This window comes from Notamacropus eugenii, chromosome 6 (assembly GCF_028372415.1).
Source record: "Notamacropus eugenii isolate mMacEug1 chromosome 6, mMacEug1.pri_v2, whole genome shotgun sequence".
NCBI lineage: Eukaryota > Metazoa > Chordata > Mammalia > Diprotodontia > Macropodidae > Notamacropus > Notamacropus eugenii.
In genome coordinates this window covers 60,543,717-60,559,326 of record NC_092877.1, presented here as the reverse complement: position 1 = coordinate 60,559,326, position 15,610 = coordinate 60,543,717, and the positions used below count along the sequence as shown (strand labels likewise).

At 36.5% G+C, this 15,610-nt stretch overlaps 1 protein-coding gene across 4 annotated transcripts in view; it reads right to left on the bottom strand.

Moving 5' to 3' along the window:
• The window catches only part of EVC2 (EvC ciliary complex subunit 2), a 188,432-nt gene that overhangs the window by 85,064 nt on the left and 87,758 nt on the right, over positions 1–15,610 (bottom strand). For all 4 annotated transcript variants that reach the window (XM_072620198.1, XM_072620200.1, XM_072620199.1 and 1 more), the window contains 2 exons: positions 10,280–10,455; positions 3,392–3,551 (listed from right to left, as the gene is read on the bottom strand). In XM_072620198.1, coding sequence (XP_072476299.1) covers positions 3,392–3,551; positions 10,280–10,455 — 336 coding nt within the window. The remainder of the gene's footprint in view (positions 1–3,391; positions 3,552–10,279; positions 10,456–15,610) is intronic.

Below are 15,610 nucleotides of genomic sequence, written 5' to 3'. Positions count from 1 at the left end.
GAAAGATACTGTGCTATATAAATTTTATTATTATTATGTAAAGAAAGTACTAATAAAGTAACAGAAAGAAGTCTAAGACAAATTCCCCAAGGGGGAGACTCACTTTATATCTATTTTCAGTATTAATTATTGGCTTTGATGGGAGCATGATGTCATCAGTGTGGGCACTTCCTCTATTGGTGCAGACTGCAGTCCTTCTATGACTTCTTATCCTGTATGATTCTTGTCCACATCATTTCATAAATCCTCCATAGTACCTCTGCTCAATATGACAGAGACTTTCCTCTATGATTTAGTAATATTTTTCATGCCCTGTCAATAATTAGACCTTCCATTTACCACTTCTTATTTTTAGACAAAAGTCTAGTAATTGACTAATTATATATAATTATATAAACATATATTTATAATATATATTATGTTTTATGTATAATTAAATGTATATTTATGATATATTATGTTTTCATATAAACATATACACACGTATACATATATATGTGTACATATATACATAATTTTAGTATGAGGAGTTGAGAGTTTCACTATCACCTTATCTGGTCACATCTAAAATATGGTGTAAAGTTCTGGGTGTCACACTTTAGGAACCACCTTCATAAGCCAGAGTCTGTCCAGAGGAGGGTAAGCAGGTTTAGTGAGATGAATAGAAAATGTAGAATGGGAGAATCTATTGGACAAACCAGAGATATATAGCCTACAGAAAAAAAAAGACTTAGAAGCAGACAGGAACATGATTTCTGTCTTCTTCAAAATCACTATCTTTAAAATGAGGATAATAATTCTTTTCCTACCTTACTCAGAAAGGTGTTATAAAGAGTATGCTTTGTAAACTCTAAAAGGCTATACAAATGCAATCTGAAATTATTGAAACATTTGAGGAATTATATCTCTACTTGGTGTCAGGAGGGGAAACTTGGGCTAATGGATGGAAATCACAAGAAAGTTGACTTTGATTCAATGTAATTGTGGGGGGTGTTGGGTGGGAGATATGGAAGGGGATGGGGAGAACCTTACTCACAACTGGAAACATCCAGTACTGGAATGGACTGTTTTGAATGATTGTAAATTCCCCATCTCTGAAAGTGTTCAAGAAAAGGCTGGACAACTACTTACCACAAATGTTGTAGAGGAATCTACAACAGATGGGTACAAATTGGACTAGCTGACTTCTGAGGTCCATGATAACTCTGATATTTTATTATACCCTAAGAAAGAAAAAAAATCCTACCAAGGATGAAGAAAGAATGATAATTGTTTAGTATTCATGATGGTTCTTCTAGGTCGAAACAAGGCCCCTCATGGTACTGTAATGAAAGCCCCTGAAAGGAATTTTACCCTTTCTCTCAAAGCTGTCTGGGTATGATTGATGTAACCAAAAAGCTTTTGCCTTTCATGAAAAGACTTAATAATTTTCACTTGTATAGACAGTTAGTTTGATCTGTCAATTTACACAGCAGGGCCGGTTCATTTCATGGAAATCTGCATGAAAGAATCTAAATTGCTTAATTGGGCATTTTTGCATAAAGTAAAGTAATTACTTGAATACATTACTCCCTTTTCTATGCTCCAGATTTGTGGAACCATAGAACGGCATCATTGCTCGAATTTCAGATGACCCAAGGAAGCTCACTTTGTATGGGACAAGTTGCCTGAAATTCTCAGTGAAAACTTTCTTTAGGATCACATTAATGAAAACAGCCTCCCTTCTATTCAGCATCCCACGCCTCAATCATTCTAATGATGCATTTAACTTTTAAAATACTAGGCATCTGGGCTAGTGTCTTATCCCCCTCTTAGACTAAGAGCTACAAGGAGACAAGGGTTAAGTTTTTGCTAAATTGTAGGAACTAATACAGGATTCTGCATCCCGTGAGTACTTAATAAGTGTTTGCTGAATTTAATTGTATTAACTACATTTTATTCATCCTTTATACAGGTGTGTCCCAAAAGTCTTAATGCAGTTCTAAACTAATAAAGCTTAAAATGGCACTAAGATTTTTGGAATACCCTGTATCTATCTCAATGCTCTGCACACAACAGATAATGGATAATAATATATTAACTGAATTTAATTAGATGACTTTTTTTTGGTCCACACCTATAATTTCATCTGATAAGGAAACTCCTGGTGTGGAAATTTCCTTCTCAGATGCAGATCAGAAATTCATCTCCAATTTACAGTCTTAGACCTTGGCCTGGGATAGTGAGGGATTAAGTGGGTTTTGTAGGGTCATAAAGGCAGTATTAGCCAGAGGGGGTATTTGGACCTTGGTCTTCCAGACTCTCAGGCTGGCTTTCCACATCTTCCAACATTCCACATACTACATGAGATAAATTTTATGAAAAGCTTGTATTTCCCTCAGAACTTAAGAAAAGTGCTTAATAAACACTTGTGAATACTAACCCATATACCAAAAGAACTTTAATAATGTGTCATAATTTGTACTGAACAAGACAATGTTCACCATCTCTGGGGCATGAAATTCAACTTGACCCTTCCGGAATTTGTGTTATTAACCTACGTTGTTAAATAGTAAAAATTTAGGGCAGCTAAGTGGCACGGTGGATAGAATGCTGGCCCTGGAGTCAGGAGGATCCCAGTTCAAATCCATCCTCAGACTAGGAGTGAGACCCTGGGCAAGCCACTTAACCTTGTTTGCCTCATTTCCTCATCTATAAAAATGATCTGGAGAAGGAAATGGTAAAATATACCAGTTTCTTTGCAACCAAACACAAAATGAGATCACAAAGAGCTGGATATGGCTGAAACGACTCCACAATAATAAGAATGTATTAAATGCTTACTATGTTCCAGACATTATGCTAAATGCTGAAGATAAAAAGAAAGACAAAAAACAAAGAACAATCCTTGCTCAACAAGCAAACAACTGTATACAAATAACATTTCTATCTTATTTGTACATAGTTTGGTTTATAACCAGCAAATATATTATATATACATGCATGATATATGTGTGTGTATATAGGTATATATGTGTGTTTATATATATGTGTATATATGTGTGTGTGTGTGTGTGTGTGTGTGTGTGTGTATACATAAATACAGAGACAGAGATAATCAATGAAGGGTAGGTATAAACAGTAAGGAGGACCAGGGAAAGTTTCTTAGAGAAGGTAAAACTTAAGCTAGAATTTGAAAGAAGCCAAGAATCCCAGGAGGTAGAGATTAAGAAGTTAAAAATCCCATGCATGGGGGACAGTCAATGAAAATTCCTGGATTTGAAATGCCCTACTATCATCTTTGTTTAAGCCTTGGGATATGAGTTTGACAGTTTTCTTTAATGCTATTATTTGTACTACTGGTCATATATCAAAAAGAGTTACCCAATATCCCATCCATTCTTTATATCACCTTTTGCATCATTTCACGTCTTCTCTTAATTGTTAGCTTTTGGTGCAGTTTTTTCTTTTCTTGCTTCAAATCATTTTCCAATTTGTGTTGAACAGAAAGAACTTCTGCCTCAGCTCGAGCCAACAGTGCTTCCATCTGGTCTTCATCCAAATACCCAGCTCTATATTAAAATACATACAATTAAAACCATAGTTTCCAAATTAATATTTAAGACTGAAAACTTCAGTGCTACATTATATTTTATGGAATTCAAAAAGCTACAAATCATTGCAGACAGCAACTGCAGTCATGAAATTAAATTAAGAGATGTTTGCTCCTTGGAAGAAAAGCAGTGGCAAATATGGATAGCATACTAAAAGGCAGAGACATCACCTTGTTGACAAAGGTCTGTATAGCCAGAGCTATGGTTTTTCCAGTAGCAGTGCATGGCTTTGAGATTTAGACTATAAGGAAAGCTGAGCACCACAGAACTGATGCTTTCAAACTGTGGTGCTGGAGAAGATTTTGGAGAATCCCTTGAACAGCAAGAAGGTCAAATCAATTAATACTTAACAAAATTAATTCAGGCTATTCACTGAAAGCTCAAATAATGAAGCTGAAGTTTAAATACTTTGGCCACATAATAAGAAAAGACCCTGATGTTTAGCAAAGATTGAAGGCAAAAGGAGGAGAGGGCAGGGGATGAGATGGATAGATATTACCAAGAAAACAATGAACATGAACTTAGACTTCAAGAGAAAGTGCAAGACAGGAGGGCCTAATGTGCTATGGTCCACCGGCTCACGAAGAACTAAACACTGCTGAGCGACTGAATAACAAGAAGAAGGAGATTTCTAAGGGGAGGCCATTTAAGAACAAATGGTAAATGACTTTTACTAGGCCTTCTCAAATAGAGTCCTGAAATGTAGGGGTTGCACTGGGTTCTCAAAAATCTATATCAGTTGAGCTCAAGATCTCATAGGTCCCACTGAGCAAGAACAACTTCTGGTACAGGCTGAGGGAAATTCTGTGTGTCTATAATTTAAGGACCACAATTCAAAGAGAGTCACCACCAGAAGGTTGCCCCCAAGGAGTCAAATTTCATTTTATTGTTTTGGTTACAACAATTAACTCATAACATGATTCACTGTGTCATGGAGGCTCTGGGTTCACTGTTTATAGGGAAGATACCATGTAAACGAACTGTGTGTTCTTGAAGAACTGGATATGAATCCTTGGAGTAGGTTCAACTGAGGAGATACCTCAAGAACTCAAAGGTATTATCAATCATTTTAACAGTCCTCATGAAAGGTGAGAAAAAGGCACTATATTATCGATCAGCATCACTGTCTTCATGAGGTGAGAAAGAGGTATTAGATTTCCTAATTACTATTTTCCACATCTAGCAACATTTTTTTAATCACAGAAATTATTAAGAGAATGTTGATAGAACCATAGACTATTACCAGAGCTGATGGGTAATTTTACATCACCTTACCCAGTGACATTATCTTAAATTAAAGCCCAGAATGGTGAACTAACTTTTTTTTCTCCTAAGATCATATTAGTGACAGTATGGGGTAGAATTCCCAGCTTCTAGACCAAAGGACTTGTGGCGTCTACTTTCAAAATCACAGCCTAGTATGACTTTAGATTTCCATATGTTCGTAGTAGCAAAAATAACAGTAATGATGATGAAAAAAGGCACTTATAAAGTTCTTTGAGATTTGCAAAGTGATTATATCTATTACATATCTCCTTTTCCCCCTTACAACAATGCTGTGAAGTAGGTATTATGAGTAATAATATCCCCATTTCACAGATGAAGAAACAGGTTGAGATAGGATCACACAACCAGGAATGGATAGGGTCACTGAGGAGGATTTTAAACAAATCTCCTTAAATCTAAGCCCAGTATTCTATCAATTACACCACAACCCACTTATTCTTCATCCAGGAACCAGCGTAAAATTTTCTACATTCTATTAATAACAACAACAAACAACTTTGATTTACATAGCCTTTTCAGTTTGGGAAATTCCTCACAACCATCCTGTGAGCTTAAGTAGTAACAGTTTATGTAAGACCAATTTACAAATAAAGAAACCGAAGCTCATAATTTAAATGGCTTGCCCAAAGTCACAGAGCCAGCATGTTAGCAGACAGAGATAGGACTAAGAAATTCCTTCTAGGAATTGTAAGCCCAGTACTTTCTATGATCTTAACCTGCTATTATTCAAAGCTGACCCTGCTGCTTAATAGATTCAGATTCCCTAAAGCCATCTTATTTCTAAGAATGCTCCATGATGGTATGACTGGGTCATAAGAACCTAATAGATCTTAGGGTTCAAAGGGACTTCATGACTTTATTACATTCAACCCCCTGTGACCAGGCAGGCATGATATTAGCCCTGATATCACAGAGCCTTTAGGTGATTTCTTCAATCATACAGCTAGAAGGTACTGAAAGGGCTCTTGTCCACCCCCAGGATATCTTTCCTTCTTGAGATGATGATTATGTGAGCCATTGTGGTTACTAAGATCATGGAGGGGCATCAAGGATTAGGATTAATCACATTTATTCCTTTTGATATACCCAATCTTGTCTCCAGAAGGTCTGAGTTTAAATGTCAACTCTGCTAACTTACTGCATGGCCCTGGGTAAGCCTTTTAATCTCTATGGGCCTAAATTTCCTCATCTATAAATTGTTAAAGTTTGATTAGATGGCCTTTTAACTTTCTTCCAGCTCTAAATCTATGATTCTATAAGATGAAAAGTCACCAGAAATTTGTCATTAGAACACTGACTGAATATGGAAGTACATTTCAATAGAGTTTAGGTAAATTCATGCATGATAATATAAATCATTTTTAGCTTCGATTTTTAGGAAGTCCTCACTACATTCAAACCCTCCCCCCATTATCTTCCATTTATTGCTCTAAGATCTGTTCTCCATAACTACTAAAATCAATGTGAATAGTCTCCTTACAATGCATTTTAATTTACTGATGTTCATTTCAAAATATGAAATGAAAATCTGAAATATGAATGAATAATGAAATATGAAAACTTAACAAAATAATCCAGGTCTAATCTGCACAATGCAGGGCATAGCAGGACAGTCCTCAGCTCTGGATGACGTTTTTACTAATGAAGATTAGGAGTACTCAAGACATTTTTTAAAATTAATTTTTAATATTTGTATCTAGCTATTGACTCATATTGAACTTTTAAGTCAATTAAAGTCATCAGTAGTTATTTTTTTTGACAAATCATGTTTTGCCCATTCTATATTTCTACAATTTGCTGATTGATCTAAATGCAGCATTTGTATTTATTCCTATTAAATGTTACCTTATAGGTTTGGGATCAATGTTCCAATCTATCATAACAATTTGGAATTTTATTGTTATCTATCATATTAGCTCTTCTTTTTAGTTTTGGATCATTTACAAAATGAATAAGCATGTCTTCATCAAAGACACTGGTAACATCATTAAACAGGACAGATCCAAGGAGAGAGTCATGTGACACACTACTGGAAACCTTCCCCAAGGATGACATTTATCTATTAATCAAGAAGAATCTATCTGACTGTATTATCTAGGCAATAAATCAAATTGAGGCACAGAAAAGCTTGCTCGGGGTCATGAAGATAGTGTCAAAGGTGGGACTTGAATCCAGTTTCTCTGACTTGGTGAAAAGATAACGTGTGGCTGCACTGCACATAGTGTCCACAGGCAGCTGATAGCTTTGCTGTACTCTGTCTTGATCAGAAATGCTGTATTCATTTTTTTGCTCCTTATTTTAGGATGAAAGACCTTAATTTCATGCTCCATGAGGACCAAGTGAAGAAAATGAGGATGCTTAGTCTGGAGAAGAGAAGACTTGGGGGAGATATATAATGCTTATTTTCATGGATTATCACATACAAGTGGAAAGAGACTTGATCAGCTTTGTCTCAGAGCAACAGGCCAATGAATTAGATGCTGAAAGTTGCTCATGCTCCCAAATGTGCCCGTTCATTTTGGGATAGTGATGAACTGAACTGAAGTGGAATTCAGAGTCGGATTAAACCTACTGACTCTCTCTCAGAATGAAATTTTAAATGCATAAAACATACATAGGTTTACAAAGAAAACTAATTCTATTGAAATACAGCTCTCAAAATAGCAACAAAAGTTTAAGAAAAGACTCATGAACTGCAGTTTAAAAACTTTAAGCTAGCCTAACTCCCTCATTTTACAGATTAAAAAACTGAAACTCAGCAAGAGAAGTAATTTGCCTTGATTCTAAATTTAGTGCTATTTACACTATGCCATGTGATTGCCTTTCCTGACATTTTCTTGACCTAGTGGGCCAGTAATTGTATCAATAAATATAGTTAGCTCATTAGTACATTCCCATCAAAGAACTAGTCTCACTACTACCTACTCAAAAAATTACTTGGGGATGAAAGACTCTTAAATATGGAAGGGTCTTCAAGAATTATTTAGCCCAAATATAATCATAAGCATTAATTTCCTCTAAGAACTATTGACAAACAGGAGTCCCAACTTTGTTTGAGTGCCTCCACTCAAAGCAACCCATTCCAATAGCTCAATCAACCTTCTTGTAAATTCTTCCTGATTATCTTTTTTCCCCATTGGAGTCCTTATTCAAAGAAGTATGACAAAATCATGATCCAGGGGGAAAAAAAGACTGGACTAGGAGTCAGAAGGCTTGGGCTACTTCTATTATTTCTCTGGGAGTCATTGATAAAATGACAAGATTAGACTAGATGATATCTAAGGGTCTTCCAGCCCCAAATTCTCCAATGTTTTTTTTAGTTCAAGTCAACTGAAATGTTCCTTAATATGGAATAAAGTAATTGGAAAATTTCAATTAATTCTAAGTGAAAAATTGATTGATATTTGGAAGAAAACTGAACTAGAAAGAAAGCTGATTCTTTTGGGGAATGGATAAACAAACTGTGGTGCATGAACATAATGGAATATTACAAGTCTATATGTAGCAGTAAATGTAAGAAACATAGAGAATCATGAGAAAATTGATATGAACTAAAACCAAGTGAAATAAAAAGAGCCAGGGGAAAAAAGAACAACAAAAATTCAAATATGAGTCAATCAAAATTATAATGGCCAGGCTTGAGCACAAAGAACCATCCTGGCAATTTAACAAATTTAAAGAGTTTACTAGAGCACTGAAAGGTTAAGAGATTTGTCCAGTCATACAGCCAGTCTGGGTCAGTGCTGGGACTAGAAACCAGATCTTCCTGGCTTAAAGATCAATTTTTTTAGCCAAACTTTTTTTTTCAATATAATAATAGAATAACCATTTCTATGGCACTTTAAAATTTACAAAGCCTTGTCTTGATGACAGTCCTGTGAGGTAGGTAATGAAAGTATGAGCATCATCAGTGATCAGAAGAAGTAACTGAGCCTCCCAGATGTGATGTGCATGTCTAATATATCTCAGAGTCAGGGTTTTCTAACCCTAAGAACAGTCAGTCAATGTTCATCCCCTTATAGCATGCTGCCTCTCCAGGAAAGCAAATGAATATTAATTCACAGGAGGACACAATGGAAACACAACAACATTGTTAAGTCTAAAAAAAAAAGTTTAAAAATAAACCACATCTGCTCATAACATGGATGACACAAACAGCTCTTTGACTGCTGTTATGAAGTGACAAAGGGTGACATGAATGAATAACCAAAGATACCCAATGAAGCAAACAGAAAACCCCAAATTTCCCTTTGTCTTTATCCCTCCCAGCTGCTAAAGTGGGGAGAGAAGAAAGCCTATCTCAAGAGGATGCCAAAACAGCAGAAAGATAATGTTTGAACAAGTTCTTGCAAATGGAAAAATTACACCTTCAGGGACAAGAAGGATGGGAATTCAATGGATTTGATGCCTAAAATAATGAACTGAAGTAGAGAATGTTAGATAGACTAAACCTTAGAACACAGAACAGAAAAAGTCAGAGTTGGCTAGAACCTTGGAATGTAGAATACTTGATCTGGAAGGGGCCTTATAGAATAAAATATAGACTGTTGTAGTCAAAGATCTTAATTCTAAACCTAATTTCATAGGTTAGGAAACTGAGGCACAAGGAAGGAAGTAATTTTCCTAGACCATGTTGCTATTTAGTGATAGATACAGGGCTTGAATTCAGGTATCCTTACGGTCACTAGGGTTCCCCACCGCCAACTATGCTCCGCTTCCTATATAGAATTAATTAATATTTGCTGAAAAGGATCATAGTAGTCGTCAGACAACATCACGCATGCAAGCATTACTTACTCATGTATCTACTTTCTAGCTCTGGCTCCACCACTAACGTTCTACATGACCTCAGGCTAGGCATTTTCTTTTTTCTAGGCCTCAATTTCCTCCAGAGATTGAATTGCTATTTCTCAGGCAGGATGCTATAATGAATGGACCACTGGGCTTAGAATCAGGAAGACCTGGATTTAAATCCTGCCTCTAAGAGTACTAACTATGTGACCTTGAGCAATCACTTAGCACAGTGTGTGTACGTAGTAGGCACTTAAAAATAGTTATTAACTGACCATAGTTATTTATCCTCTCTGAATCTCAGTTTCTTTGTCTCTAAGACAATGGAGATGTATGAGATCACCTCTGCGGAGCCCTTTAGCTCTAAATTTATGATCTTATAATACATGCCTGATTAAATGATTGATATTCATCGAATACTTTCGTATAGAACCTGTAGCATGACTTAACAGATAATGCCTTTGGCAATTAATAGCCCTATATTTGCTTCATGAACCTCTTAGAGTTCTCTATTTAAGGATCTCTGACAGAAGGATGAATCGCCAAAAGAGCATCTTCTTTCCTACAAAACGACTTTTTATTATATGGAAGTTTCAACATTTAATTACCTCTCATTTTTGTGGATAAGGCTTGTTATCTGAGCTATTGCTGTGTTCAGAAGACTTTGGTCCCGGGTTTCTAATGACTGCAGGCTTTGTATCAAGTGTTTTCTGTAGCCAAATCGCTTACTCAGGTGGTATTTCTTATTAGCTTGTAAAAAATCCATTAGCTCTTCAATATTCTCCTATATGAAAAGAAGAGGAAGACACATGTAATTTACTTTTAGTCTATTTCTTTTCACTTGTATTAGCAGATTATAATACGTATCAAATAGCATTTTTAAGGTGAATATTATGTGCCAGGCATTGTGCTAAGCTTTCTGGATACAGGAAAAAAAGTAAAAATAGCCATTACCCTCAAGAAAATGAGTACTCTAATGGGGAAGTCAACATGAAAAAGGATAGATATGTACTAAGATACATACAGAGTATGTGGAAGGTAGCCTTGGAAAAGGCACAAGTAGCTGGAGACTAGGGAGGTCCCCTGGACAATGTAGCAACTGAGCTAAGTCTTGAGGAAAATCAGGGATCCTGGAACACAGAGGAGCAGGGAAAGCATTCCAGATGTAGGGAATGGCCAGCATAAGACAGAGCATCATGCACAAGGACTAGCAAGAAGGTCAGTGTGGAATTAGTTGATCTAAGTGCTCAGGACTATGTCAAGAAGTGAGGATACAAAGAAAGGTTCAACCCTGTCCAAAATAAGGGAGTCAACTCATAAATAACAAGATGGATAGCAAATCCTACAGAACAGGTGGAAGGCAATCTTGGAGGGCAAGTACTGGGGTGGAATGGAGACCTGGAAAGACCTCCTGCAAAAAGTGGGATCTGAACAAACCAGGAAAGGCAGAGAGCAAGGGCATAGCAGGTACAGGGGACAGTCAGTACAAAGACACAGAGGTAGATGGGCCATGGAATTCCATGTGCAAGCTACAGTAAATAAGTCAGTGTAGCAGGACCAAAAAGTGGAGGGGGGGGAGGGAGAGGAGGAAGTAATATGTAAGAAGACCACAAAGGGACTTTACATTTGATCCTAGAGGCAATGGGGAGCCAACGAGTTTATTGAGTAGGAGAGCAACATGGTCCAGCTTGTGCTTCAGGAAAGTCATTTTGGAATAGAAGATGAACTGGAGTAGAAAGAGGCCTGTTAGACCAATTAGAAGACTCCTGCAGTGGCTGAGGCTAGATATGATGAGGTTTAGCACTATATCAATTACTGTCATGTGAGTGGAAAGAAGGGGATATATATGACCGATGGTGTGAAAACAGAGATAGGAACACTGGAAAGACAGGAAGAGGCCAAATTCTGAAGAGCCTTAAATGTTCAAAGAGTTTATATTTCACTCTAGAGCTAAGAGAGAATCATTTATTGGAACAGGGGTTGGGGGAATGACATGATCAAACAAACAATCTAGAAAAATCATATTTATATTGAATTTCATCAAATATTTATTTTTTGATTTCCAAATATTATTTTGAGTGCACATTTATTGACAGCTTTCACTTTGACAAAACATTTCCCTAATGACAATCCTAGAAGGTATTTGTCTTAGCGAAAATAATGACAGCTGTCATTTCCACAGCACTTTACGGCTTACAGAGTACATAACTTATTTTCTCTCCTTTGATCCTTATGACACACATGGGCAGGGGTACTATTCCCCTGAGTTGACAAATGAAGAAACCAAACATTCAGAGGTTACATTGCCAGTAAATGACAGATCTGAAACTCCTGACTGCTAAGTCTTCATCAATCATGCTTCAGTAAATTGTCCATGTAAGAAAAGATGGGGAAAAAATCTATATAGCTTGTATCTAAGCTATACAGAGAATGGGTCAAGAAACAGCAAAAACAACATAGAACTGAGGATCTCCATGTCAGAAGGTGGATGAGGAGAATGTCTGGGTGACTTGTAGGGTTATAAGTAGGAACTTTGGTACCTGTGGCAAATCCACTTGTATACATGTTTGTATTTGCATTGTGGTAGAATTATTGGCAGAACTAAGGAGAGAACTCAAGGCCTTATGTGGAAGGGGGTAAGGGACCTCAGGAGGTTTCTTGTGATCAGAGACCCCAGCTAGAGCTACTATGGGAAAGACCAGGGCAGAGATGAACTGGGGAAAGTCCACCTATAGTGGAGTAAAACCTTGTGATTCAGTCAGTTGATTGACAATATTGATTAACACTGATTAACACTGATTGATTAACATTGACAATATGATTAACACTGAGGGTAGCAATGGGGGAAGTTGGGCCATAAGATATGAGTGGTATGGCAATGGAACCCTAGAAGTGGTAGCCCAGGATAAGGTGAGGGAAAAGATGCAATGATATGGTATGGGATGGACAGAAGTCCAAGAGTCTAGAGTTGACTGGACAGAGAATTATCCCTGGGAAGAACTGCAACCCATCCTCCAGATGTCAACACCAAAGATGTCACCCTAGTTTGGCCCTGCAGATTTTGATACATTAGTGTTTCATTCATGTGCATATAAAATACAAATTTGTTTCCCTGCTGAAAAACAGTAAAAAAAGGCTTTTTGTTCACTGGCTTCTTTTAAAATGAAGAATAATGAATTATTTCATCAGATGGAAGTATTTTCTTAAGAGGATAACTAAGAAGAGAGCTCTGAGAAAGTAGAGAATTTTAATCAGTACTGGCCCATTCGAGAGTGGGAAAAAGAGACTGAAGAAAGACTAATTTCTTCTAAAAGTTTCAGATTATATAAAAGCATGAGGATATTTTGATAGAGGTCAGAACTGGATCCTCTGGCACTTCTTTTTCTCTGTTTTGGACATGTTGAAATACTTTAGAGGCCTGTGGGGATATGGAGAGGTCCAGCTAATAGTTGGAGATGCAGCACTGGAACTCAGGAGAGAGAAGAAGGTAAATTATATGAATGTAGATGTTATTTTCACAGAAATAGAAGCTGAATACATGGAAGGTGATGAGGTTACCATAACAGAAACTGTAAAGAGAGAAGAAAAGGACCAGGAGAGAGTTCTAGAGTAGCCTGTGGATAGCAAGATGTTGAGAAGGATCAGTAAGACAAGTAGGAGGAAAACCATGACAAAGAAGGTGGAGATCATGGGGCGATGGTGTTATCAATTATGTCAAATGTTGCAGAGGGGTCAAGGAGGATAAGGACTGATGAAAGACCATTCAATTTAGCAGTAAAGAGATCACAAAGGATTTTAGAGACTTTTCAACTGAGTAAGAGGGAGGGAAGTTATATTGTAAGGGATTAAGAAGTAAGTTGGAAATCAGAAAGTGATGGTAACAAATAGAGGCAGTTTTTTCTTTCCAGGAGTTTGGCTAAGAAAAGGAGGAGGCAAGAGTTCTAATTCAGTTGTGGGGTTGAGAAATAGAATTGTACTGCTCAGAATGAAAAAGGAAATCATTCTGTTGCACCATAGTCTGATCATATCACATTTGGAGCACTGTCTTGAGTTTTGGTTATGATGTTTCAGGAAAAGCCTTGCAAACTAGAGGACATCCAGAAGTGTCTAATCAAGGAACCAAAATGACAGCATATTACAGGAACTAAGAATATTTACCTTGGAAAAGAAAAGACTTAGGTATAAGATGACAGCTTTCTGTAAACACTTGGAGGGTTGTCTTATGGAAGAATCATAAGACATGTTCTGTTTGTCCCTAGGGTATAAAACTTGGACCAATGGCTAAAAGTTATAAGGAGGCATTTTAGCTTAATATAAAGGGGGGAATTTCAAGCAATCAGAGGAATAGCCTGTCTCAGGAAGTAGAGTTTTCCATTACTGAAAATCTTCAAGTCGATGCAGAATGACTATCATGGTGTGCAAATTACTTGGGACTACCAATATGTTTGATATTGTTTCTTTTTGTGATAGCAATAGCCATGTGTAGGTCCTTGTACTGAAGGCCAACTCAGATCCTTCAGCTTTGACCAGAAGTTAAATTGAGCTTTCACTAACTGTAGTGAATTTTCAGTCAACTGAGTGCAAGATTTCATGTCATATATACCTCTCTGGTTGTATTGTGTTTTTTAATTCTGTGGTTTTTGAGAACATGTTTCATTGTAAGAAAACATACACAAGTTGTAGACATTAAAGAGCATACTTCAATAGCCATTATTGACGTTGCAGTGATTGTGGATTTGGGGAAATCAAGCAGTTCAAAGATCATCCAAGTCCAAAATTAAACCAATTCTTGGTAGAAAAGACTGAAAAAACCATTGCCCCAAAGCAGTCTAATTAATACTCAGAAAATAAGCAAAGACCTTCAGAGGCATCTAGTAGCTGGGGACGGAGGCAATGCATTATTAATGAATCCTTTACAATGCACCTTAACTATCTTGAAGTTGGAGAAAGATTGAAAACAGAGAAAAAAGCTGTTAACCACTGCTATGAAGAAAGATGCTTGTTACAGGCAAGAAAATACTAAGACTGCACTGCTGAAGATTTTTAAAAAGGTAATTTTTACTAATGGAGCACACTTTTCCAGTTAAGATTATACCAAAACCATTGTTTGAGAAGTTATGTGAACCTATAGGATTTGACTATTTTGATCATATTGTAAAATATCTACCGCAAAGGATATTTTGGGGGAATTTTTTAACTTCTCCAATATCTGGAAGTCTGATATTCTTTGAGGAAATGACAAACTGATAAATATAGTGACATTCTGAGAATACCAAGGAAAAAATTAATGAAGAGATGGAATACTGAAACATTACTTTTCACCATATATCACGAAAGGTTAAGAAGTTTGTCCAGGAGATGGAAATAAACATTGTACAATGGGCTAGAACCCAATCTTATTTAAACACCATTGAAAGTCTATGAGTTTAATTAAGGTTAGACTTGAAAAAATTAATTGTATGTCAAAGGCATAATTAATATTCAGCATGAGAAGAGTGTAGTTTCATGATGAAAAATTAAAGAAAATGGGTCAAATACTTGTAAATTCAGTGCTAAAAATATAAAACAAGTCACTGTAGAAAAAGTAGGATATGGTTTATGTTAAAAGTTTTTAAAAGATATAGTAAATTGTAAGGTTTGTTAGATGTTAATAAATGTAATTATTTTGTTTTGTTCCTAAGAGTTCAAACACTATGGTACTTGTACATGTGCTATGGAGGGAATTTCCATTCTGGCATTGATTAGATTAGTAGACCACTGAGGTGCTTTCCTCTTTTGATATTCATAAGTCTATAATATAGAAAAGGAAGAGAGGAGAAGGGAAAAGGGAAAACTTGTGGGGAGGAGAAGGGAAAAAAGATTAATGAAGAACAAAAGGAAATCCAAATACAGTGGTACGAGCCTATAATTCCTGCTTTGGGGGAAGTTGAAGCAAATAG